This window comes from Brassica rapa, chromosome A04 (assembly GCF_000309985.2).
Source record: "Brassica rapa cultivar Chiifu-401-42 chromosome A04, CAAS_Brap_v3.01, whole genome shotgun sequence".
Lineage (NCBI taxonomy): Eukaryota > Viridiplantae > Streptophyta > Magnoliopsida > Brassicales > Brassicaceae > Brassica > Brassica rapa.
In genome coordinates this window covers 20,725,702-20,747,437 of record NC_024798.2, presented here as the reverse complement: position 1 = coordinate 20,747,437, position 21,736 = coordinate 20,725,702, and the positions used below count along the sequence as shown (strand labels likewise).

The 21,736-nt window shown below is 33.3% G+C and overlaps 8 protein-coding genes across 8 annotated transcripts; 7 read left to right on the top strand and 1 right to left on the bottom strand.

The window, feature by feature from the left end:
• The first annotated feature begins 443 nt into the window (after positions 1-443).
• On the top strand, positions 444-1,150 carry LOC103866081 (defensin-like protein 4). Its single transcript, XM_018658153.2, has 2 exons — positions 444-590; positions 754-1,150. Exons 1-2 carry the CDS (start codon positions 530-532, stop codon positions 978-980), a joined length of 288 nt encoding a protein of 95 aa, XP_018513669.1. The 5' UTR covers positions 444-529; the 3' UTR covers positions 981-1,150.
• Positions 1,151-2,551: 1,401 nt separating this feature from the next.
• LOC103866167 (defensin-like protein 2) lies at positions 2,552-3,296 on the top strand. Its single transcript, XM_033290589.1, has 2 exons — positions 2,552-2,714; positions 2,880-3,296. Exons 1-2 carry the CDS (start codon positions 2,648-2,650, stop codon positions 3,110-3,112), a joined length of 300 nt encoding a protein of 99 aa, XP_033146480.1. The 5' UTR covers positions 2,552-2,647; the 3' UTR covers positions 3,113-3,296.
• Positions 3,297-4,105: 809 nt separating this feature from the next.
• Positions 4,106-4,784, top strand: LOC103866080 (defensin-like protein 2). The gene is made up of 2 exons (XM_009143952.3): positions 4,106-4,242; positions 4,396-4,784. The coding sequence occupies exons 1-2, from the start codon at positions 4,176-4,178 to the stop codon at positions 4,629-4,631; spliced, it is 303 nt and encodes a 100-aa protein (XP_009142200.1). The 5' UTR covers positions 4,106-4,175; the 3' UTR covers positions 4,632-4,784.
• A 189-nt stretch (positions 4,785-4,973) lies between these two features.
• On the top strand, positions 4,974-5,628 carry LOC103866082. The gene has a single exon (XM_009143954.3). It carries the CDS (start codon positions 4,999-5,001, stop codon positions 5,491-5,493), a length of 495 nt encoding a protein of 164 aa, XP_009142202.1. The 5' UTR covers positions 4,974-4,998; the 3' UTR covers positions 5,494-5,628.
• A 1,080-nt stretch (positions 5,629-6,708) lies between these two features.
• Positions 6,709-7,361, top strand: LOC103866083 (defensin-like protein 197). The gene is made up of 2 exons (XM_009143955.3): positions 6,709-6,799; positions 6,883-7,361. Exons 1-2 carry the CDS (start codon positions 6,739-6,741, stop codon positions 7,074-7,076), a joined length of 255 nt encoding a protein of 84 aa, XP_009142203.1. The 5' UTR covers positions 6,709-6,738; the 3' UTR covers positions 7,077-7,361.
• A 1,499-nt stretch (positions 7,362-8,860) lies between these two features.
• On the top strand, positions 8,861-9,646 carry LOC103866084 (defensin-like protein 197). Its single transcript, XM_009143956.3, has 2 exons — positions 8,861-9,101; positions 9,176-9,646. The coding sequence occupies exons 1-2, from the start codon at positions 9,044-9,046 to the stop codon at positions 9,385-9,387; spliced, it is 270 nt and encodes an 89-aa protein (XP_009142204.1). The 5' UTR covers positions 8,861-9,043; the 3' UTR covers positions 9,388-9,646.
• A 690-nt stretch (positions 9,647-10,336) lies between these two features.
• Positions 10,337-12,489, bottom strand: LOC103866085 (peptidyl-prolyl cis-trans isomerase FKBP16-3, chloroplastic). Its single transcript, XM_009143957.3, has 6 exons — positions 12,250-12,489; positions 11,692-11,924; positions 11,488-11,571; positions 10,986-11,035; positions 10,770-10,893; positions 10,337-10,672 (listed from the first exon to the last, which is right to left on the bottom strand). Exons 1-6 carry the CDS (start codon positions 12,287-12,289, stop codon positions 10,553-10,555), a joined length of 651 nt encoding a protein of 216 aa, XP_009142205.1. The 5' UTR covers positions 12,290-12,489; the 3' UTR covers positions 10,337-10,552.
• A 230-nt stretch (positions 12,490-12,719) lies between these two features.
• Positions 12,720-20,407, top strand: LOC103866086 (PR5-like receptor kinase). Its single transcript, XM_009143959.3, has 5 exons — positions 12,720-15,367; positions 15,450-16,143; positions 18,217-18,254; positions 18,351-18,383; positions 18,481-20,407. Exons 1-5 carry the CDS (start codon positions 15,292-15,294, stop codon positions 19,647-19,649), a joined length of 2,010 nt encoding a protein of 669 aa, XP_009142207.1. The 5' UTR covers positions 12,720-15,291; the 3' UTR covers positions 19,650-20,407.
• The last annotated feature ends 1,329 nt before the right edge of the window (positions 20,408-21,736 follow it).

Sequence of the window (21,736 nt, the reverse complement as noted above, 5' to 3'; positions counted from 1 at the left end):
AAAAAATCCAAAACATCTGAGATTTTTATAAGAATCATCCTATTTAACCCGAATTATCTTAACCATCCGAAATAACCGAACCAGAATCGAAACCAAATGAGAATCTAATTTTTTCAGATATTTTATGGTTCCTAGTTTTACTATCCAAACTGAACCAAAATCAAAATTACCCAAACCAAAAATAGGCTAAGTAGTAAATGGATTCTCTACCCTTTTACCCGAACTACTTGATACCTAAAATATCCAAATCAAACCGAACTGATACCTGAAATATCCTTATCGAACTGAACCGATGAACCGATACGGTGATACCTGAATGCTCCAGGCCTAGTAAGGTCTTTTAGAAATATATTTATATTACTTTTTTGAAGGAAATATATTTATATTACTGATGACAGCTAACTCTTAAAATGATAATTTATCACCCCCAACGACTAAGATAAATAGCTTAGTGTACGAGTTCATTTACAGACGTTAACTCCAAAGTGAAAAAGAAAGTAGAGAGGAGAGATATAGAGAGAATTTGGACATGGCAACGAAGTCGATTTCTTCCTTAGCTGCATTTTTCTTCCTCTTTTTGGTTATCTTTGGTAATTAACTAACTCCGTATTTATTCACATATATTTTGTTTTTATTTGTGTGATTCATAGCTAATCCAGAAAGTATTTCTCTCGGCGATCCAGTAAGTTTCATTATATATGTGAAAACTATTTTCTCAAATATTCTATATATATATATATATAAAATGAGCAGAAATGCCGGAGACAGAAGCGCAGGATAGCGAGTGTCTGAAAGAATACGGTGGTGATGTTGGCTTCAGTTTCTGTGCGCCGAAGATATATCCGACGCGTTGTGTCAGAAAATGCCGTGCGGACAAGGGAGCTCTAGGTGGAAAATGCACTTGGGAACATGGCATTAATGTAAAGTGCCTATGCGACTTTTGCAGGCACGAATCTGGTCAGATTCTAAGTGGCATTTGATCAATCCTGCATGTGTGATGATGGCTTCTGAAATAAAAATGGTGAAAATGGTCCAAGTATAATGTAGTAATGAGTATGAAAAATAAAAACGCCGGAAGCATCTAAAATATTGTATGGTTTGTATCGTGGTAGAGGTGACTAAAATAAGTATCAACTTTCATATTTCACAACTTTGCATAAGCCAAAGAACCCGAGCAAATGAAATCTAAAATCCTGCATTTAGCATCCACGTGAAGATATATGAGTGTGCTTGGTGAAGATATATGACTGTGCTTGATTGTCGGTCGACTAATTTATGGGTAATCAACCGTCAGAAATCGAATGTAACTGTGACGTGTTAACAAGAGATTTAAATAGATTTTTCCATCTCTAGAAAGTGCGTATGCGACTTCTGCAGCAACAAACTTTGTGCAGCAACAAACTTTGTGATCAGTTTACTAAGTGTCGGTTGAATCCTGCAACAATATTTATAGTACTGATGACAGCTAAATGATTCTTCAACAATAATTTATTGCCCCAACGATAGAGATAAATAAACATAGTACGAGTTCGTTTACACATACGTTAACTCCAAAGTAAAACAAAGAGAGATTGACAAAAAAAAACAAAGAGAGTAGTAGAGAGAGAAAGATTGGCCATGGCAACGAAGCCAGTTTTTTCATTCGTCGTGTTATTCATTCTCTTTTTGGCTACCTTTGGTAATTAACTAACTCCATATTTATTCACATATATTTGTTCAAAAATAATTGTGAATCATAATTAACTCTGTATTTATTCACATATCTTTGTTGAAAGTTTTATGATTCACAATTAAAATGACTCAGAATGTATTTCTCACCGTGATCTTGTAAATTTCATTATAAATGTGATTTCTATTTTCTCAAACGTTATCTATATATCATAATAGCGAGTGCCGGAAAGAATATACAGTGTTGATGAGTCTGGTGATGATGTTGGCTTCCATTTCTATGCGCCTCTAATATTTCCATCGGTTTGCTATATGAGATGCCGTCAGGACAAGGGAGCTAAAGGTGGAAAATGCCTTTGGGGAGATGTCTTTAGTGCTGAGTGCTTATGCGACTTCTGCAGCGACGTACCTATAATGATCAGACTCGAAGTGGTATTTGAATAATCCTGCATGTGTCATGGTTTGCAGAATAATAAAGGTGAATATGGTTCAACTAATAATGTAGTAATGAATGTGTGAAACAAAACAAAAAGCCGGAAGTATCCAAGGCTCACATGGTTTGATCATATTGTAACTTGTAAGGTTGGTACTGACTGACCTGTCGACGTGTAGATATCTGAGGCAAAGAAATAAATTAATACTAACTTACATATATACTTCACAACTTTGCAAAAGCCAAAAAAAAAAAAATCAGAGGCAAAGAAAATATCTACTTGTTTAAGAATCTTTCACTTTGCATCGACGTGTAGATATCTGACTGTCGTTCGTTTAATTTATGTTTAATTAACGGTCAGAATTTACATGTCACTGACGTGTGAACAATGTAGTTGTGTCTTGACAGCTACATGAGTCTTTCAAAATAATTTGTTTCCCCAACGTCGCCAATGATAAAGATAAATAACATACATAGTACGAGTTCATTTACACCTACGTTGACTCCAAAGTGAAACAAAGAGAGTAAGAGATATATAGAGAGAAGATGGCCATGACAACAAAGCCAATTTCTTCATTCGCCGTATTTTTCATTTTCTTTTTGGTTATCTTTGGTAAATTAACCAATTAACTCCGTATTTATTCACATATATTCGTTAAAATATATATGTGTGATTCATAAGATGATCCAGAGTATTTCTTTCGGTAATCGCTGCAAGTTTCGTTATATATGTGATTTATATACTCTCATGCATTCCATGTATATATATAATGAGCAGAAATGCCTGAGACCGAAGCGCAGGATAGAGAGTGCTTGAAAGAATACGGTGGTGAGGTTGGCTTCAGTTATTGTGCGCCTTTGATACGTCCGACGTTTTGTTTTAGACGATGCCGTGAGGACAAGGGAGCTAAAGGTGGAGAATGCCGTTGGGGAGATGAGTTTAATGTTAAGTGCTTATGCGACTTCTGCAGCGACAAAGCTTATGATCAGATTCTAAGTACTGGTATTTGATCAATACTGCATGTGTAAAAAGAAAGGCGACGATGGTCCAAGTAATAATGTAGTTGTCGTAATGAATATGTGAAATAAATTAAAAAAGCCGGAAGTATCCAAGGCTATCATCGTTTGATCATATTATGTGGTTTGTCTCGTGCATGGTTAGAAGCGAATAAAATAGTTATCGATTTTCATACTTCTCAACTTTGCATAAGCCAAAAGAATCCTAGGTGAAAAAAATATACTTGGTTTTAAACTTTTAAGAAATTCATTAGCATCCACATCCACGTGAGATTTCAGCTCTATTTGGGTATTTCTAAATTTTATTCATGTTCGGATCTTTGTAGGTTCAGATAACCCATTTAGTTGTTTTAAATTTTTTAAAATTTATTATATATTTTAAAATTCTCAAAATCTATAAACAAAATAAAATATTATATATAAATTTAAATAACATATGTTAAAATACATAAATTTAACATATAAATTGATTTGGTTTAAATATTTGAATAGACAATCAGTAAATATTTCAAGTGGTTTTAGTGTTTTGAGTATATTTTAACTATTTTAGACAAATTAAAAGCATCTTATATATTTTGGATGTTTCTAATATACAGTAAATCTATAAATTATTGATATATTTAAGTATATAAACCTATTTTGGTACATTCGGGTACCTAAAATATTTTGGTTCGAGTCGGATTCGGTTTTAGTTCTATAGGTACCAAAATTGATTACTACCAAAATTTTAAACTCGTTTGAATATTTAATCAATTTTGGTTCGGATTCGGTCTCGGATTTGGGTTTTTGGATTCAGATTTTTTGTGTGCCCTATCTAGAATGTATTGAGCTTTTAAAACAACACTGGGCTAGGATTAAAAGTAACATTTTTCTTTCAAGAAAACACTGAGACATTAAAAGAAAAACAATTGTCACGTTTTTTAATTAGGAATATGGAAAACTCCAAAAGTTGTTACTCTTCTTATCAATTATTACAGCTGCATGGCCTCTTTATAACAAGATAAATATCATAGAACATTTACACATACTTTAACTCCAAAGTGAATAGAAAGAGAAGATGGCCATGGCAACGAAGTTAGTTTGTTCATTCGCAGTATTTTTCATCCTCTTTTTGGTTATCTTTGGTAAATAACTATCTCCGTATTTATTCACATGTATTGGTTAAAAGTTGTGTGCTTCGTAATTAAAAGGATCCAGAATGTATCTCTACGTATTATTTTCATTATAAATGTGATTTATATATTCTCAAATATCCTCTGTTTTTATATAATGAGCAGAAGTGCCGGAGATAGAAGCGCAAGATACCGAGTGCTTGGTAGAATACGGTGGTGATGTGGGTTTCGCCTTTTGTGCGCCTTTGATATATCCGCCGTTTTGCTATACAAGATGCCGTGAGAACAAGGGATCTAAAGGTGGAATATGCGTTTCGGAGGGCAATAAAGTTAAGTGCTTATGCGACTTCTGCAACGACAATTACAAACCACCTTTTGATCAGATTCTAAGTGGTATTTGAATAATCTTGCATGTGTCATGGTTTGTGTAACAATCAACGTGGAAATGTCCGAGTAGTAGTGTACTAATAATGAAAAAAGTGAAATGAAAAAAGCCTGAAGTATCTTAAGGCTCAAATGTTTGTTGGCATTATGGTTAGTGCCGAATAAAATAACTCTGTTATCTACTCTGTAGGCTGTAGCATCCATCCACTTGTAAGTAAGTTGTACATATGTTAATGTGTGTGACTACCGTCAGATTAATTTACAGTTTCATCCAACGGCTGTGGATGAACATCAATAGTGACGTGTGAGCAACAGAGAGTCAGAGAGTAAACTCTAGGTTTAATCACATCACGTAACTCACGAAAAGAGAGGATAGAGAGAGAGATGGGAATATCGGGTTCAAAGCGAGTCAAGACGACTCTATCCAACTCGCCCGAGTTCCACTCGGCTTGTGACTCAGCATTCGAGGAGTCTCTATCTCTCGCTCAGCATGCTTTCGCCGGCGTTCGCCCCTACCAACTCCTCTCTGCCGCCGCCCACATCCACCGGAACCTGTCCTCTTTCCCTCTAATCATCAGGTGGGTCCCTTCTCCTCCGAGTCAGTCCCAAGTCGACTCAGTCCTCCGAGTCATCGCCTCCCGAGTCACGGCGGTGGATATTCTCGGGCCGGAGGAGTTCAAGGAGTGGGCCATCGAGGTTTTCACGGGAACCGTTGTGGGAAACGCGAGGAAAGCGGTAGCGAGTAGGATTCCGTTAGGAATCGCCGGAATAGCTGGGATCGGCGCGGTGACCCGGTCAGGACATAACCTGATCGGGGCAGCGATTGGTGTGTACGCAGTTGGAGTTGCAACTTCGGTTTTTCTCAGCCTCTCTGTCTAGAAAAACACATTAGTAGTATTATGTTTTGTTCATCGCATGTAGCTCTGTTTCAAGAAGTGTACGGATATTTTCTTTGTAAACTAGTTCTGACAACTGAAATGAGTTTGGTAATGAACTGTGATTGTTGTCTTTAAATTTTGTATATATATGTACCCTCAATTCTTAGCAATCAACTTTCTCAGCATATTCAGAGATTTAACTCCCCAGAGTAAAATAAAAATGAGATTTAAGACATTAGGCAAACTCTAAGCGTGATGGTATTTTTTGTCGGCAAAATGGTAGTATTAACTTAGAATAGGAGGTACGTTTTAAACATGTGCTGGCTGCTCATATGTCGTAGATTTTTATAAGGTTTTGGGTTTGGCTAAACTCTATCACGTCTTTGATAGTTTTGGACATTGGATTTGTAAGAGCGCCATAATTATTTTTTGGTTGGTTGTTAATTTTTATTACTCGTTTTGAAGTACTCAACTTAGAAAGAATCTCAATATATGGTTTTAAATTTTTGAAAGCTAAGTGTTGATGTTCAGAGTATTAAAGTTAACCAATATCTTCCTCTGTTTTTGTTCCTGTCCTTAAACTTCACCTGTCCACAATTTGCTGTATTTGAATCGCCTGAGGCATCACCGTTCACAACCAATCAACTTGTTTCATTTCTCTATTTCACAACCAGTGAAACAGATTAGATTTTCTTCTCGTCTCCACAACAAGAACTCTCTCTTTTTGTTTTGCCAAACTAAAAGACTTCCTCCAAATTGCAGTATAGTTCTTTGGTCTTAATTGCTTTCATGACTAATCTCATAGCCATATCTCACAACGGCATTAAAAAAAACAGAAGTAATGGACAAACTCATGAGCCGTATAAAGTGGCTACAGTTTTGAATAATTGATTGAAAACAAAAAACAAAAAACAAAAACCAAAACAGTGAAGATACACTTTTATGTTTTGAATAATTGAGAGTGTTGAATTATTGGCAAAACGTTTGTTCCCCCGTTCTGCCCATATCTTTTTCTCTGCGGACGTGAAAAATACTACGTGAAAAACGTTTTACCTTTACGACAATATTGATTTTACAAATCAAGAACGGCCCCTCGAATATTTGTTTTTCATTTTGGCTCCGAATATATGTTTGGTATTAATGTATTATTTCATACTTACAAAAAGCATCCTAAGCACTTTACATTACTATAAATATCAATGGCTCATACGTCCCAAAATGGCAAAATAAACATTATCATAAGCAAATGAAAATGAAGTCTATGTCCATATTCCTTGTGTTGTTCGTTTTCTTTCTGGTCGTTCTTGGTAAGTATCTAATTATATTAACCATATTATTACGAAACTGCTATATTTTTACAATTCATAAAAATCCTGACTACAATATGCAGAGTCGCCTGAGAAGATAGAAGCAAAGTTCAAATGCGTGGAGGAGTACGGCGGAAAAACGGGCACGCAATGTAGCACTAAATTCTTCCCAACGTTGTGCCGTCAAAACTGCCGTGCTATGAAAGGCGCGAAAAACGGTATATGCATAAAGAAAAACAAGCATACCAAATGCTACTGCGACTTTTGCAAAGAGTAAAGACGACTAGATTTACAAGAACGTATCCACTTATGGTCTCAGCTTCAACGCATATCAAAGAGACCCCTTTCCCCTAAGCGTATCTACTTCCATATGAATTAATAAATGTATGTGCTCCACGTAATAATAATGTCCAACGTTTTCATCGACCGTCAACTACTATCACTTTGTTTGTATGTGTTGTATCATTGTATCATTTCATGTATGTTTGGGTTATAAATTTATAACGTTCCATTTGCTAAAATAACCGTTTTCTTCTTATGAAATTTAGAGTGGTTTCCTTTTTTTCAAGATTATGGTTACTATTATGTATGTACGTGCTCTAAATTTAGCATTAATCATCTTTCTCAGCTTATTCGTTGATTTAACTCCCCTAGAGATTATTCAGAATGTAAAAGATATGCTAAAAACTTGCTGTAGATTAAGTCCTTAGTCTAGGCGGTTACTCTGGCGAATTATAGTCAACATATATTCGTTAAATCATGTGTGATTCGTAAGATAATCCAGAGAGTTTTTCTTTCGGTAATTGCAGCAAGTTTCGTTACATATGTGATTTATATACTCTCATGCATTCCATGTATATATACATATATATATATATATATATATATAATGAGCAGAAATGGGAATCGCATGATAGTGATTGCAGCAAGTTTCGTTAAAAATATTTTTTTTTAATTTTTTTTTATAATTATTATTATTTTCAGTTTTTACCTTTTTATTTAAAAAATATAATATAATTTGACAATATTTTATTTTCTTTTTTTACAAGATATCGAATATAAAATAATAAAATTTTATTAGTTGGTGAACCTTATATGGTTTAATCCGAACGTAACTCACGAGAAGAATGGAGAGAGAGAGATGGGGATATCAGGTTCAAAATGTTTTTTTTTTCAAGTAGCAATGTGTCTAAATGATATCATGGTTGAATGGTTCTAATAATTTAAATATTGAATTTGCTATAGAGTGGCATATCTATATTCTTTTTGGTCGGTTGTTAGTTTTTTTTTTTTTTAAAACACATATTTGATTGATTAGAAATTGTTAGTTGGGTGCATTAAGCTCACCATCAACTACCCACTGTCCAGATGCATTTAAAGTACCTTTTGCCAAACAATCGGCCATGGTATTCCTCTCACGAGGGATCCACATAAAACACACAAACTCAAATTCTGAAATAAAAGATATAATGTCCGCAACAATTCCATGAAGATCCGAAGGTCTCTAGTCCGAGTTGATGATCTTGATAAGTTGAGATGTATCCGACTCAAATCTCAGAAGCTTTAGGTCCATTCTTTTACAGGTCAATACGGCTTCTCGTAAGGCTAAGCCTTCTGAGGGAAGACACAAATCCCACTTGCTTTTGAAAGGACTGTTGTGCTGCGGGTGTGTGTATAATCCATCCTGACCTGCCGTCGACTGGTTGGAAGACCATGCCGCCTCAGACCGCACCACCACCGTGTTATTGGGGGCACATCGGGTCAACTCCGGGACTTGCTTTATTATTCGTTTAAACTACTGAACTTATAAAACAACTCTAACATATGATTTTTAATTTATAGATAATCCAAAATATTGAACTAAAATAATCAAAATAAATTGTTATACATATTTCTACAATGGGTGCATACAAAATTAAAGTAATGGGCAAACTCATGAGTTTGAAATATAAAGATAGTGGAGCTCTAATTTTCAAAAAAAAAAAAAAAGATAGTGGAGCTTAAAAAGATCACGTGAAAAATGTCTGTACCTATAAAGGCAATCATGATAGTACACATCTCATTCTCTTCTTTTTCTGATACGTCGTATTATGGATGGACCGTTCGTGTCTCTAGATATTTTATTTAACACAGTTATATTATTAAAAAAATGTGTATGAAAAAGAGGTCCAATCATTTGCATGTCACTATAAAACATCACTGGCAGATACATCTCCACACCACAATAAACAGTAAACAAACAAAATGAAGTCTGTTTACATCTTCATAGCGTTGTTCATCTTCTTCCTCGCCGTTCTTGGTGGTAAGTACATTATTACGAAACTACCACTCTCACAAGTCACAATTCATATAAAATTTATTATAATTAACATGCAGAGTCGCCGGAGAAGATAGGAGCCGACGAGAAGTTCAAATGCCTGGAGGAATACGGCGGGGACGTAGGTCCCACGTTCTGTAACCCTAAGTTCTTCCCCACGTTGTGTCGTCAAAACTGCAGGAGTTTCAAAGGTGCTAAAGGCGGTAAATGCGTGAAGAAACACAAAAGCAAACCTATCAAGTGTTTCTGCGACTACTGCAAAGACGATTAGATATATTTCAAGAAGTAATACACCGCTTATTATTATTGTTTAAAACGCTGAACGCAACCGCCCAACCCGCTATTGCAAACAAAAGACCCCTCCCCCCTAAGCGTTTTATACTTTGATATACGTTTATGGTTGTATGTGATTCATGTCATAATGTCCGTAGACGTATAAGTATTATTATCCCCTTAATAAAAGCATACATGTATATGCTAATTTATGATCCAATGATTCCGAACTCGTATTAAAAACGAATTTGATTTAATTTGATCCAGTGTTCTCCATTAATTTTGCCAAAATACAAACGAATATGCAGTCCTGCTTGGATTTTTGGCACACTATACTATAACATCTATAAATCATCCTCAAGCCTATTATCTTCTCTGGATTATATTGATAAATGACAATATCTTGATGGTAATCCTGTTCAACAACAAAAGATTTGGGAAGTTAATATTCTTCACTGAAATGAAGTAGAATGAGATATCATAGGATTTTGAAATGGTGTAATGCAGATTAAATCGAAATGTAGAGTTTACTCTTAGTTTGATTCAGAAGTAGAATGAGATATCATAGAATTTCGAAATGGTGTATTGCAGATTAACTTTTAATTAGTTTGGTTCATTTCTAAATACTAAAACTTTATGATGACTATTTACACTGGATAACAAGAATATAGAAAGAATAATTTGCAAAACAACCAAGAGAATATAAAGCAAATTATGAGCTTCCTTTTAGTCCCATACAATTCCAGGACTTGGAGGCGTTTTAGAATTTTGGCTGGACCAAACTTTCAAGATAAGGAGATATAACACAACAAGTAGTGGATGAGAGACTACGAATGAGATTTGCATGTGGATAATGTTTGAATAAACTCTTGTGATAGTCACATGTTAAAACATTCACTCCCTCAAAAAAAAATCTATAACTCAGATATCTCATGGAATTTAGAACATTCATTTTAAACTCTGAAAGAGACTCTTGTAGTCTTGTGTTATCAAACATCATCTTTCTTCAACTATAGAAAACAAATAGAAAGTTTGGGGGTCAAATGGTGAAGGAACTGAAACGCTTAGGCTTTTTTACAACAAATAAAAATAAAAATGAGACACCATCACATAAAAGCATGTGTATGTATTTCATATTTTAATCTGAACTTTAATAAAGAGTTTCACTCTTCATCTGACTCGAGCCCTGGTATGTACTCTAAGCTCACATCAAATACAACTGGACTGTTCGGTGCAACTCTTGGCCTCCCCGGAGCTGAGACTAAACCCTTTGGAAACGCCAACTTCACAGAATCAAAATAAAACAGAAATTAGAAGCTTGGTTACCAATAAAGTCCCATAGCAATGATTACTATAAATCTTGATGAGAAAGGAACTTACAGGCCCTGGAATGTAAAGTCTGCGTTTGCCACCAGCTTTCATAGTCAAGAGTCCTTCATCAAGTCCCTTGATCACCTGGCCAGACCCAACTCGGAACAGATACGGTAGACCTTTCTCCAAAGAACTGCAAGTTAAATGAATGTGAACATTTTGATGATAGTTAGATTCATTCATCAAAGAAGATCAAATTGTTCTGCTTTTTTTTTGTAAGATCACCTGTCGAAAATCTGCCCTGAAGGAACCATAGCTACATAGTTAGCAGCAACCTGCAACATTTGAATCGTTTTATCTCAGCAACAAGCAGGACCGGTCCTGAGCATAGGCTGGTGAATCATTGGCCTATGACCCCCAAAATTTTAAGATAAAATTTATACTTCCTCTATATCAATATAAATGTTTTTTTAAGGTTAAACACAGATTAAGAAAATACAAACTTTTATACAATTTATCTTGGTTAAATAAAAATATCAATAAATAAAACTAGTTTAACCAATAAGAAAAAAAAGATAGTATTTTGTAATTGGTCACAAAATTCAAATGCTATTAAATTATATCTAGAATAAAACATCAATTATTTTGCAACAATTTTTTTTCTTCTTTAAACCCCACTGATATGGAGGGAGTATACTCTTATCAAATTGTCTATAACCTCCAAAATCTCAGAACCGGCACTAGCAACAAGGTTAAGGTTTCATTAAGATTGATTCAGTTCCTTTACCTGATAACCAACAGGGGGACTAGGGCCTTTACCAACTTTGATATCTTTATACTGAAGCCCTGACTCTGTAGTTACCATTGGAACCTTTATTCAATCAAAACCAGCAAGAGAATCCAAAGGGAGAGTCAATTGACAATGTCATGAACTCAAAAAGATTCTATGGAAAGTCCAAAAGGTGAGTTTTGTGTTGTGATCTCACCATACATTTTCAAGCTCTTTCTCGCATTCTGCTTCACAAAGCCTCGGTTTATCCTCTGGAGGCAAACCAGCTGCATAAGCCGCAGGCAAGTAGCTCATTGAGAGTCCTGACACGCCGAGAACCAATAGCATTGCGTCTCTACGGCTACAGCTTTTGTTTCTTGTTTCTGAAGCTGTGATGGCTCTTGTAGATATGCATCTTGGAGTCTTCATGGTTGGACCATTCCTAGATGCTGAACCTAAAATGCATAACAAGAACCTCAGATTCTCAAAACCCAACACACAAGTAAACATTACAATTGCATTTGTTCAAGCCATGGATGAAACCGGTTTAGTCTAAACCAAGAAAGGTGAGATCAGGGACTTAGCAGAAGATAAAAACAGAGTATATAAAAACAGAGGAACAATCTTCTAAACAAAGAAAGGTGAGATCTTTCAATGAGATCAGGGACTTAGCATAAGAATCTAAGGAACTGAGAAACTCAGAACTCAAAGTAGATTAAAAACAGAGGAATAAAAATCTCGTCTCGGAGAAGAACAACTCATGAAAACAGAGGATCTTACCTAGTGGTAGAAGGAGAGATGGAGAAGAGGAAGCTGCCATTTTCTTTTTGGTTTAGCTCTCTCGAGAGAAGATTTGAGGATTTGGCAATGTGGCAGAAGAAGCTAAGTGGATAACGAAATCTCTGGTTTTGTTTGGTCTTTGCTGATTTGGCTCGTAATCCTCTTTGTTTTGTTCGTTGAGGATATAGGAAACAGAAACGTCATAGAGTGGATTATCAGAAAGTTAAAACGGCACGTAGTTCGTTTTCACAAAATGGGATATAGTCCATTTTCTGTAAAATAAAACGGCGTCGTTTCATATTCTTCATTCATCTGACGCTTCTATTAGAAAAGCATACATGTGTTTCTTGGAATTATATCAATATCGATAGTTTCAATTATATATCGATTAGATGTAATCAGTATATATCAATTAGGTGTAACTGATAAAATCAAATTGTCAACTTAATTAAACGGATCCTTAATTGACATAAACAATATGACATTATGCTCCTGCTCCATGAGGAAGATGCTTTTAGTATGATCCTTCGACATCTATGCTGTAAAAGATAAACAAAGATTTTCAAAAGCTATCTATAATCAATCATCAAAGACTATACTATATAATGTTAATCAATGATCATATACATCAATTCACGCTCGACCTTATGCATAAATTAAATGGAAATCGTTCGTTGCATTATTACAATGACATTAGTACACTAGTATGATACTTTCTCTTCTGTGATTTCTTATTCTTATATTGTGAATTTTTCAAATTCTTAGAAGACCCATCAACAAAATACGATTATATTTTATGTTTATTTTTAAAAACTGAAGATTAATATAAGTTTACGCTGAATCTTGAGAAATTACCAATAATGATTAGTCTTTTGTTGACAAAAAGATAGACCTTTGTTGCCCAAAAATTAGACTTTTATAAGAAAAGCAAAACATACTGATGGAAAACATTGTTGCCCATACTTTTATAAATTAGACTTTTATAAGAAAAGAAAAACATCCAGGTTCTCGGGTCGATTTCGGATCGGGGTTTGTCGAGTCCAGACCGGTTCGGGTCTATAATTTTATTGCCCGTAAAATACTTATAATTTTCGGGTATATTTTGGGTGCGGGTCGATTCGGGTATTTAAAACTCGAAATACTCGAAATACCCGAATTGGACCCAAAAACTCATAAAATACCCGAAAACTCCATAATTACTGAAAATCCAACAAAATGGCTAGACAATTTACCAAAAATCAGACCCGAAAATCCAAAAGATATCCAAAATTTTATCCGGATAACCGAATTATATTTTTTGAAAATCTAAAATTTTACCCGAAATCTGAAATTATACCCGAAAACCAGACCCAAAAATTTTAAAAAATAACTGAAATATCAAAAAATACCAAATTACCCAAATATACCTAATATATATAATAAGTTTCGGGTAGGACCGGGATCCGAACCGAGACCCGCGGATCTATAAAAAAAGGATCCAACAGGTATTTAGCATGGACCCGGACCCGAACCTATATTTTCAGGTTGGTTCCGGATAGGGTCTTCGGATCCGGGTAAAATGCCCATGCCTAGATGGACCCGTAAAGTATCCTCTAGACTATATTTGCGAAGTGATTTTGCCACATCTACTCTCTACAATCAATTTCACAAAATAAATATGACATGTCTACTGAAATTGATGACATGGCTTTCGGAAAAATATGACATAGATAATTTCATTTAATGTTAATTTATATTTTTGGCAAATTTATTATAATATGGTAATAATTAATATATTACATTTAATATTGATATTTCTTTTTGGTAAACTTTTTTAAAAATATGGTAATAGCTCATACATCATCTATAAAATAAATATATTAATATATAATATTTCAAATTTTGAAATATTATTATTTTGTATAATTATACAATTTTTATTACTAAAGCTTTCAAAAATTTCTACAATTTTCAAAAAAATTAAATATCTAATCGTAAGATCATTAGTTTCTTATCTATTTACAAATTTTGTGAATATTGTTTAGGCTAAATTTTTGATAATTATATAATTTTATATTATTTTTATTTGTTTTATACAAATTGATTTAATATATATTAAATATTAAATATTAGTAAGAAAATAGAAAAATCTATAATATTTAATAAAATTTATTTTAAAATATAAGTTAAATTTAAAAAATTTCATACTGCACATGGTGCAGAAAAACACCCGGTATGTTTTGTGTAAAACAAGTATGTAAGCCACGAAGACATTTTGGTGTCCTGTTTGTTATGTTACGTAGATAAATTTCCAAACTGGAATAATTGTTATATCTTACATAAAGAGGCCTGTACATAAATTAGTTAAATCATTTTTCAATCTCGACCTGTTAAATTAACATTCTTTTTTCATCAATAAAATGTTCATGGCTTCATGCACTTAGATTTGAATACATACATATATATATATATATATATATATATATATATATATATATATATATATATTGTTGGCTGTTGCTAATAAGTTCACAATGGTTAATATATAATGAATAGATTTATACAAGAAACTAAAAGAGCTTCACAAGCTTGCCTTTATCTCTTATTCTTTCTCATTTCTAATTTTGTTTTATGATAGATAACAGAGAAAATTTCAACAATAGAGATAAATCTCTTTGAAAGATGATTTGTGCATGATTCGCTAATAATTGTGCATGATTATTTTCAAGTCAAAGAAAATGCCGTGTTTTTGTTTCGTTTTGTCCTTTTGTTTCAATTGTCAAACTATATTTGCCACTGATTATGAGTTTATGTCCCATTCGTATTCTAGCTAGTTTCCTCTTCCTACCGGCATTGAGCTGGTACATGCGCATTACTAGGTTACAGGACCGGGTCAGGGCCTGAAGCTTGATTTGATGTGCACCTACCAAAACAAAGATCAAAAGAAGAACAAAATTCTCATTTTACTTCTTCCTTGGCAAGTTATAATTTTCTCCCTCGGAAGTTTCTAGTTAGTACCATGTATAAAGTAGTTAGTTTATAATTAAATAAAGTTTTTATTTCATGTTCTTCATCTTTAACTTGATGGCACTGAGAATTGCGTTGCTTCTCTTCCTTGCTTCACATTTATCCGTCTCGGGTAGGTTATATACAAGTTAGTGAGATCTGGTTTAATATTAATCACTATCTGCTATAATCCTTTTATTATTTGCATTTTCTAGTGACGTCGAGGAGCTTTACGATAGAAAACAAATGTGACTACACTATATGGCCTGCGACCTACAACTACCAGGGCTCGGTCGACACAACCGGTTTCATTCTTGAAAAGGGAGAAAAACGTACCATCAATACAACGTCGTCATGGATAGGTTATTTATGGGGTAGAACGCTTTGTTCCAGAGACTCATCAACAGGGTATTTCTCATGTATCACCGGAGACTGCGACTCCGGCAATATAGAGTGCTCCAAAGAGGGCGTGCCTCCCGCAACTTTAGCCGAGTTTAACCTAGCTTCTGACGGTGGTAATGACTATTACGACGTCAGCGTCATCAATGGTTACAACGTCCCTGTGCTTGTAACACCGGAGAACGGATTGTGCAAAAGCATAGGATGCGATATTGACATTAAAAAGACGTGTCCGACGGAGTTGTGGATCCCCGACATAAGATCCAACGATCCATACGCATGCAGGACATCGTGTCAGAAAAACCAGACGAGGGAGCTTTGTTGTGTCGGACATTACCAGGAAGTTGGCATACCACCGCAAGAATGCAAGCGGACGATTTACTCGGGGACTTTTAACCGTACGTGCCCAGGCGCTTATAGCTACGCCTATGACAATAATAGCAGCACGTTCACATGTCCGTACTCCTCCAACTTTGTCATCCAGTTTTGCCCTGGTCCCAACAGAACCACGTAAATTCACATCCCCTCGTCTCTTTTTCAATTTTTAAAGAATTTATATTTATATCCATCACTCTCATCATTATGGTTTACAGTATTATATCTTAGTGTGTAAGGCTATATAAAACGCTGACAGTCGTTCTAAAGATAATTTTAGGTGAACTTTATCACTTAAATGCACTATGCATGTGTAGTTTAATAATAGTTGTAACCAACTTAGAGTTAATCTATCTATCTATACTATTATTTACGAAGTGATTTGGCTTATAAGTCAACTTTTCCATATTTTAGGTTTTTTTTATTTGTCAATATTTATTTATTATATTATAAACTTTTTAGTTAGTAATTTAACTTATTATGCTTTAATCATTTTTAGTTAGTAATTTTCCTTTTTTGATATATTTCTAAACTTATCTGTTTTATTTTTAAATATTTTAGTTTGTTACTGTAAATTATTATTTAATAAAAACATGCGAAAGTTTCCTTTTTTAAATTTCTTATTTTAAGATATAATAAAAATATTTTATTTTATTGTATAGACATTAATTATTATTTTTAAATTTTTAAATTTATATTAATTATATTATATTATATGGTGTATATAATATATATTGCATAGAACTTAAATGTGATTTTACATATAATATTACTAAATCTCATCAAAAATATATTAAGTGTTAAGAAAATATAAAAATAATTCCATTGTGAGTATAAAAAAATAATATAATAATAGATTCTTACTTATATAAAATATATACATATAAGTTATTAATCTATAGTATTAATGGGACAATCTATTTACATAGAATTTTTTCAAAAGATATTATCTTATTACTTTATCGATTTGTGTCAAATTATGAACCAATTCAAGTTGAGACCGGTAAAATTTATTAATTTATAGAGTAATTTATAGAGGTTTTATTGTATATGTTAGAACATCTCTAACCCACCTCTATTTCTATCTCTATAATAACATTTAGAGGCAAAATCACTTCAACTCATCTCTATTTCTGCCTCTAAAATAAACATTGCTATTTTTTTTTCTCTATTTATATAGGAAAAAATAGCATTTCTCTATATTTTACTCAATATGTATAGATCTTTATTTTAAAAAAATACATTGGAGTAAAACTCATCTTTATTATAGAGTTCCTTTATTTTAGAAGTAAAAATAGAGGAATACACATTGGAGATGGTCTTAGGTTAAGGCAATATAGTTGTTTTGAATTTTGAATTAATAATATTTTATTTTAAAAACAAGATAATTATTATAAATTGTGTTAGCGGTTAAATTCGAGAATATCCTTAATAAATAAAATATAAATAATTAAAATTGAAATTTTTATTAAAAATATTATATTTTATAAACAAGATAATTATTCTATATAGTTTATGCATGGAGAAAAGGAACGTTGGAATGGTCTTAAATTGTGTTGTTGTTTTGAAATAATATTTTCTATTAAAATTAGGATATGAAAAAAATATAATTAAATACTAATCAAACAAAAAAATTATAAATATATTTTCTAAAATATTTATCATATGTAGAGGTTTATAAAATTTAATACAACAGCAAGCATATATTTTTAATAAAAATAATTTTATTTTTTGATTAATCGTTTTGAAAAGAAAAATAATTATTTATCTGCTTTTTGACTTAATAAAACATAAACTAATAAGTATTCGTAAAAAGATTATACTTGCATGTGCGGGCAAAACACCTAGTTTAGTTGATAAAACTCTTAGATTATCTATTAAGCTATAATGAGTCATATGATCAAGTCCCTTTTAGAGAAATTTCCTCTGTAAAGGAAAGTGAATTTAAAATGGTTTGGGTATTGCCATGCGGTTCCAGAACCTCCTAATCATTAAAAATAGTTGTACTAAAAGTAAGTCAAGTTTGGTAGAACGCATAATGTTGACCCCAAGAAAAAGGAAACATTCATGTTTACTGGATACATGTATACATAGTTACTAATCTATATATCAAATCTATAATGGGTTAATAGATTCTTGCACTAAAACAAATGGGTTGGTACTTATATGTATATTGATGCAAGTTACTTGTTGCGGAAGCAATAACAGGATCCCATCCACCAAGAAAACTGGAGCAGGAGAAAAAGGTAAGTTTATTCATTATTCGACTTATGGCTCATTGAAAAGTTTGTATATACATTTTCTGTTAATTAATTGAAATCTTTATTTGGTAATTTTTGCAGGAAAATCTTTATTGAAGTTAATACTCATAATTGGTACACTTTAATTAGCCTCAACCGTGTGACATTACTCACCAATTTTTTACTTACTAATTTATGAAGTACCTAACTTTCGAGGCTTATTCTCTTGTAGGAGGTTCATCAGTTTTTGCTATGATCATCATTATTGCGATTGTGATAAAGGTGAAAGCAAATGATAGGAGAAAGAGTGATTGGGATGGGAAGAACATCGAAGCTGTTGTAATGTTAAAACGATTTAGTTATGTACAAGTCAAGAAGATGACAAAATCATTTGCGGATGTTCTTGGGAGAGGGGGATTTGGAACTGTCTATAAAGGAAAGTTACCCGATAGCAGCCGAGATGTCGCAGTGAAGATCTTGAAAGAGTCAAACGAGAACGGGGAAGATTTCATCAACGAAGTAGCTAGCATGAGTAGAACCTCTCATGTTAATATTGTTTCTCTGCTAGGGTTCTGCTATGAAGGGAGCAAAAAAGCTATAATATATGAGTTCATGCCAAATGGATCCCTAGACAAGTTCATCTCCGAGAAGATGTCGGAGAAAATGGAATGGAAAACGTTGTACAACATTGCGGTAGGTGTGTCACGTGGCCTAGAGTACTTGCACAACCGTTGTGTAACGAGGATAGTACATTTTGATATAAAGCCGCAGAACATACTCATGGATGGACAATCTTGCCCCAAGATTTCGGACTTCGGTCTTGCTAAGCTGTGCAAAAACAATGAAAGCATCATGTCAATGCTAGACACGAGAGGCACGGCAGGGTACATTGCACCAGAAGTGTTTTCCAAGAATTTTGGAGGAGTTTCTCACAAGTCGGACGTGTATAGTTACGGAATGGTGGTTCTTGAAATGATTGGAGCAAGGGACAAAGAAAAGGCTCAAAAATCTGGATCCAACAATAAGTCGATGTACTTCCCCGATTGGATTTATAAAGATGTTGAGAAGGGAGAAATCATGAGTTTTTTCGAAGAACAAATAACTGAAGAAGATGATGAGATATTAGTAAGGAAAATGGTATTGGTGGGTTTGTGGTGTATTCAGACAAATCCATTTGATCGTCCATCAATGAGCAAAGTCGTTGAAATGTTAGAAGGAAGTCCAGAGGCTCTAAGGATTCCACCTAAGCCTCTTTTATCTATACCTGCAATAATAGTTCAAGGAAGTGCTGGTGAGGTTGAGGACACTTCAGGCTTCTCGAAACCGAGTCAAGATACTTCACTTTATTCCGAAGAAGCAGTTCAAGATATTACAGAAGAACATAGCTTAAGATCTTCCTAAACCAAGGCCTGCAAGTAGGATCATGGAATCTTCTTTCCGGTTTGTTAATGTTCAAGTTAGAATCCTCTATATATTATTTGAAGATCTTAAAAAAAAATGTAACCTCAACTTTGTGTTAATTACATAATAAAACTTGCTGGGGTGTCAAAATACCTAACATCATGTTATTGTTTATGTGACAGTTTTAGAGAGATTTTGGACAAACCTTATACTAAAAATTTATTCTCTAGGAAAATTCTACTAATGTAACATAACCTTTGTACATATTTATAAAACAAAATCTATATTCACGCTTCAAAGCTTTGTCACCATCACATGTAAACCCTAAAAACAAAACACATCGCCGTTATTATGATTTTGTGCATGTTTCCAAGGATGATGAAGAGACCAAAGGTGGAGCGGGGATGAGACTGTGAGGTAGTGAGGATAACGAGACGAGCGAGATGGAGTCCTAAGAGCTCTTGCGGCAACGAAGGACGAGATGACGAAGAAGAAGTGGAGTGAGCCAGGGACACGAGGTCATGGGGAAGAGGACGTGCGAGGAGTGGGAGCTTTGAAGATTTCTACGGAGGATTTGTTTGGTGTTGTTGTTTTTTGGGTGGTACCTTTGATTTCGATTGCATGATGGACATCAGCATATATGAGATTGAAGTCTCTGTTATGGCTAAACTTGATTATATTTTGAGGTATTATCTTTGTACTGAATGTTTCTGTGTGTTTAAAGCTGAAACTGTTATGCATTGTTGATGAGCTTGAAAGTTTCAAGGTCTCAAAGACCTTAAGAGTTCAATCCACTACTTATGTGAGATTGCAGTCTAAATCCAGTGGCCTTAGAGTTCTTATCATGAGTTGCAAAAATGTGTTCTTGTGATCTCAAGGCAAAAGGAAACTCTTTGACCGTCTTATATATTGTGTACTGTGATTATAGAGCTGAAATTTTTAGGTTTTGTCCAGTCTTATTTCTCCATAATTCACTCTTTTTGTTTGTATAGTTCGCTGAGATGATACAACCCATTGAAGAAAGGATGTGTAATGTGCATAACTATGTTAATTGCAGCATTCTTTGAGTTTTTCACAGAATGTTGAACATATAATTCACAACCCAAATCGTTCTATATGTATACAGGTTTAATCTATGTATTGTACATTTTTATATAATAACTAATAAACATAATGAATTAAAATCTATAAAGCAGGATTCTATTGTCCTTTTTACCTTAGCATGCCCTTTTCTTTATTAACATTGCATGTTTTATTAAGGGCAATCAAGTAATATTAATAATATATTTATATTGGGTCATTTTCTTTGGATCCAGCCCACATCAGATTTCTCTTGGGCCATTTGAGCCGATTAAAAAATCAGATACAATTTTCACATTTTTTTTCCTTTGGATCATTACGTCCAAGTTCAAATAATTTTTTTTCAACTATTCTTAATTATTATTATTTTTTCTTTTCTTAATATAATTTAAGCATTCATAAAAAAATTGAATTATTTCATTGAAAAGTATAAATCTTTATTAAAAGTATATAATTTTTTATTAAAATATTAACCATATAATAAAATTAATTTATCAGAGTTATACCAACTTAATTCATTAAAAATAAAGTTTAATTTTTTAAACATAAATAGTCATTTAAGATGAAATACGATAAATAAAGATAAAAAAATTAAGTCTTTTATAAAATAAAACACAAATATATGAAAATATGACATTTACTAAATATTTGTCAATTGAAAAAAAAAAAAATCTTTGAAAACGTGGATCAAAATCTAGTATATATTTAATTTCATTTTTTTCTATAAATATTCGCCATGCGCCGAAGCATATCTATACATAGTTTGTTAGTATTCAGTATTCACCATTGATAATTCCTGTGGGGATAACACCCGAAAATATTATATGCTAATTAATAACAGGTGATCTTTTAAATGCAGACTTGAAATGATATATATATATATCACATAAATACACATAATATTAACGAGACGTCATATTGATGAGAGGGACTAAGGATCTGAATTGGAAGAGGCATAATAGTAAGTGTGATTGAAAAATCAAACAGAATAATGGTTAATGTGAATC

Excerpts from the sequence above, each read along its gene's own strand:
- LOC103866084 (XM_009143956.3), top strand. The coding sequence starts at position 9,044 with ATGAAGTCTGTTTACATCTTCATAGCGTTGTTCATCTTCTTCCTCGCC. Across the intron at positions 9,102-9,175 it reads CTTCCTCGCCGTTCTTGGTG|AGTCGCCGGAGAAGATAGGA; the intron begins GTAAGTACATTA and ends ATTAACATGCAG.
- LOC103866167 (XM_033290589.1), top strand. The coding sequence starts at position 2,648 with ATGGCCATGACAACAAAGCCAATTTCTTCATTCGCCGTATTTTTCATT. Across the intron at positions 2,715-2,879 it reads TTTCTTTTTGGTTATCTTTG|AAATGCCTGAGACCGAAGCG; the intron begins GTAAATTAACCA and ends TATAATGAGCAG.
- LOC103866081 (XM_018658153.2), top strand. The coding sequence starts at position 530 with ATGGCAACGAAGTCGATTTCTTCCTTAGCTGCATTTTTCTTCCTCTTT. Across the intron at positions 591-753 it reads CCTCTTTTTGGTTATCTTTG|AAATGCCGGAGACAGAAGCG; the intron begins GTAATTAACTAA and ends TAAAATGAGCAG.
- LOC103866082 (XM_009143954.3), top strand. The coding sequence starts at position 4,999 with ATGGGAATATCGGGTTCAAAGCGAGTCAAGACGACTCTATCCAACTCG.
- LOC103866083 (XM_009143955.3), top strand. The coding sequence starts at position 6,739 with ATGAAAATGAAGTCTATGTCCATATTCCTTGTGTTGTTCGTTTTCTTT. Across the intron at positions 6,800-6,882 it reads TTTCTTTCTGGTCGTTCTTG|AGTCGCCTGAGAAGATAGAA; the intron begins GTAAGTATCTAA and ends TACAATATGCAG.
- LOC103866085 (XM_009143957.3), bottom strand. The coding sequence starts at position 12,289 with ATGGCAGCTTCCTCTTCTCCATCTCTCCTTCTACCACTAG. Across the intron at positions 11,036-11,487 it reads GTCCCCCTGTTGGTTATCAG|GTTGCTGCTAACTATGTAGC; the intron begins GTAAAGGAACTG and ends CAAATGTTGCAG. Across the intron at positions 10,894-10,985 it reads TCAGGGCAGATTTTCGACAG|TTCTTTGGAGAAAGGTCTAC; the intron begins GTGATCTTACAA and ends TTTAACTTGCAG.
- LOC103866086 (XM_009143959.3), top strand. The coding sequence starts at position 15,292 with ATGTTCTTCATCTTTAACTTGATGGCACTGAGAATTGCGTTGCTTCTC. Across the intron at positions 16,144-18,216 it reads CCTGGTCCCAACAGAACCAC|GATCCCATCCACCAAGAAAA; the intron begins GTAAATTCACAT and ends AAGCAATAACAG. Across the intron at positions 18,255-18,350 it reads AACTGGAGCAGGAGAAAAAG|GAAAATCTTTATTGAAGTTA; the intron begins GTAAGTTTATTC and ends TAATTTTTGCAG.
- LOC103866080 (XM_009143952.3), top strand. The coding sequence starts at position 4,176 with ATGGCCATGGCAACGAAGTTAGTTTGTTCATTCGCAGTATTTTTCATC. Across the intron at positions 4,243-4,395 it reads CCTCTTTTTGGTTATCTTTG|AAGTGCCGGAGATAGAAGCG; the intron begins GTAAATAACTAT and ends TATAATGAGCAG.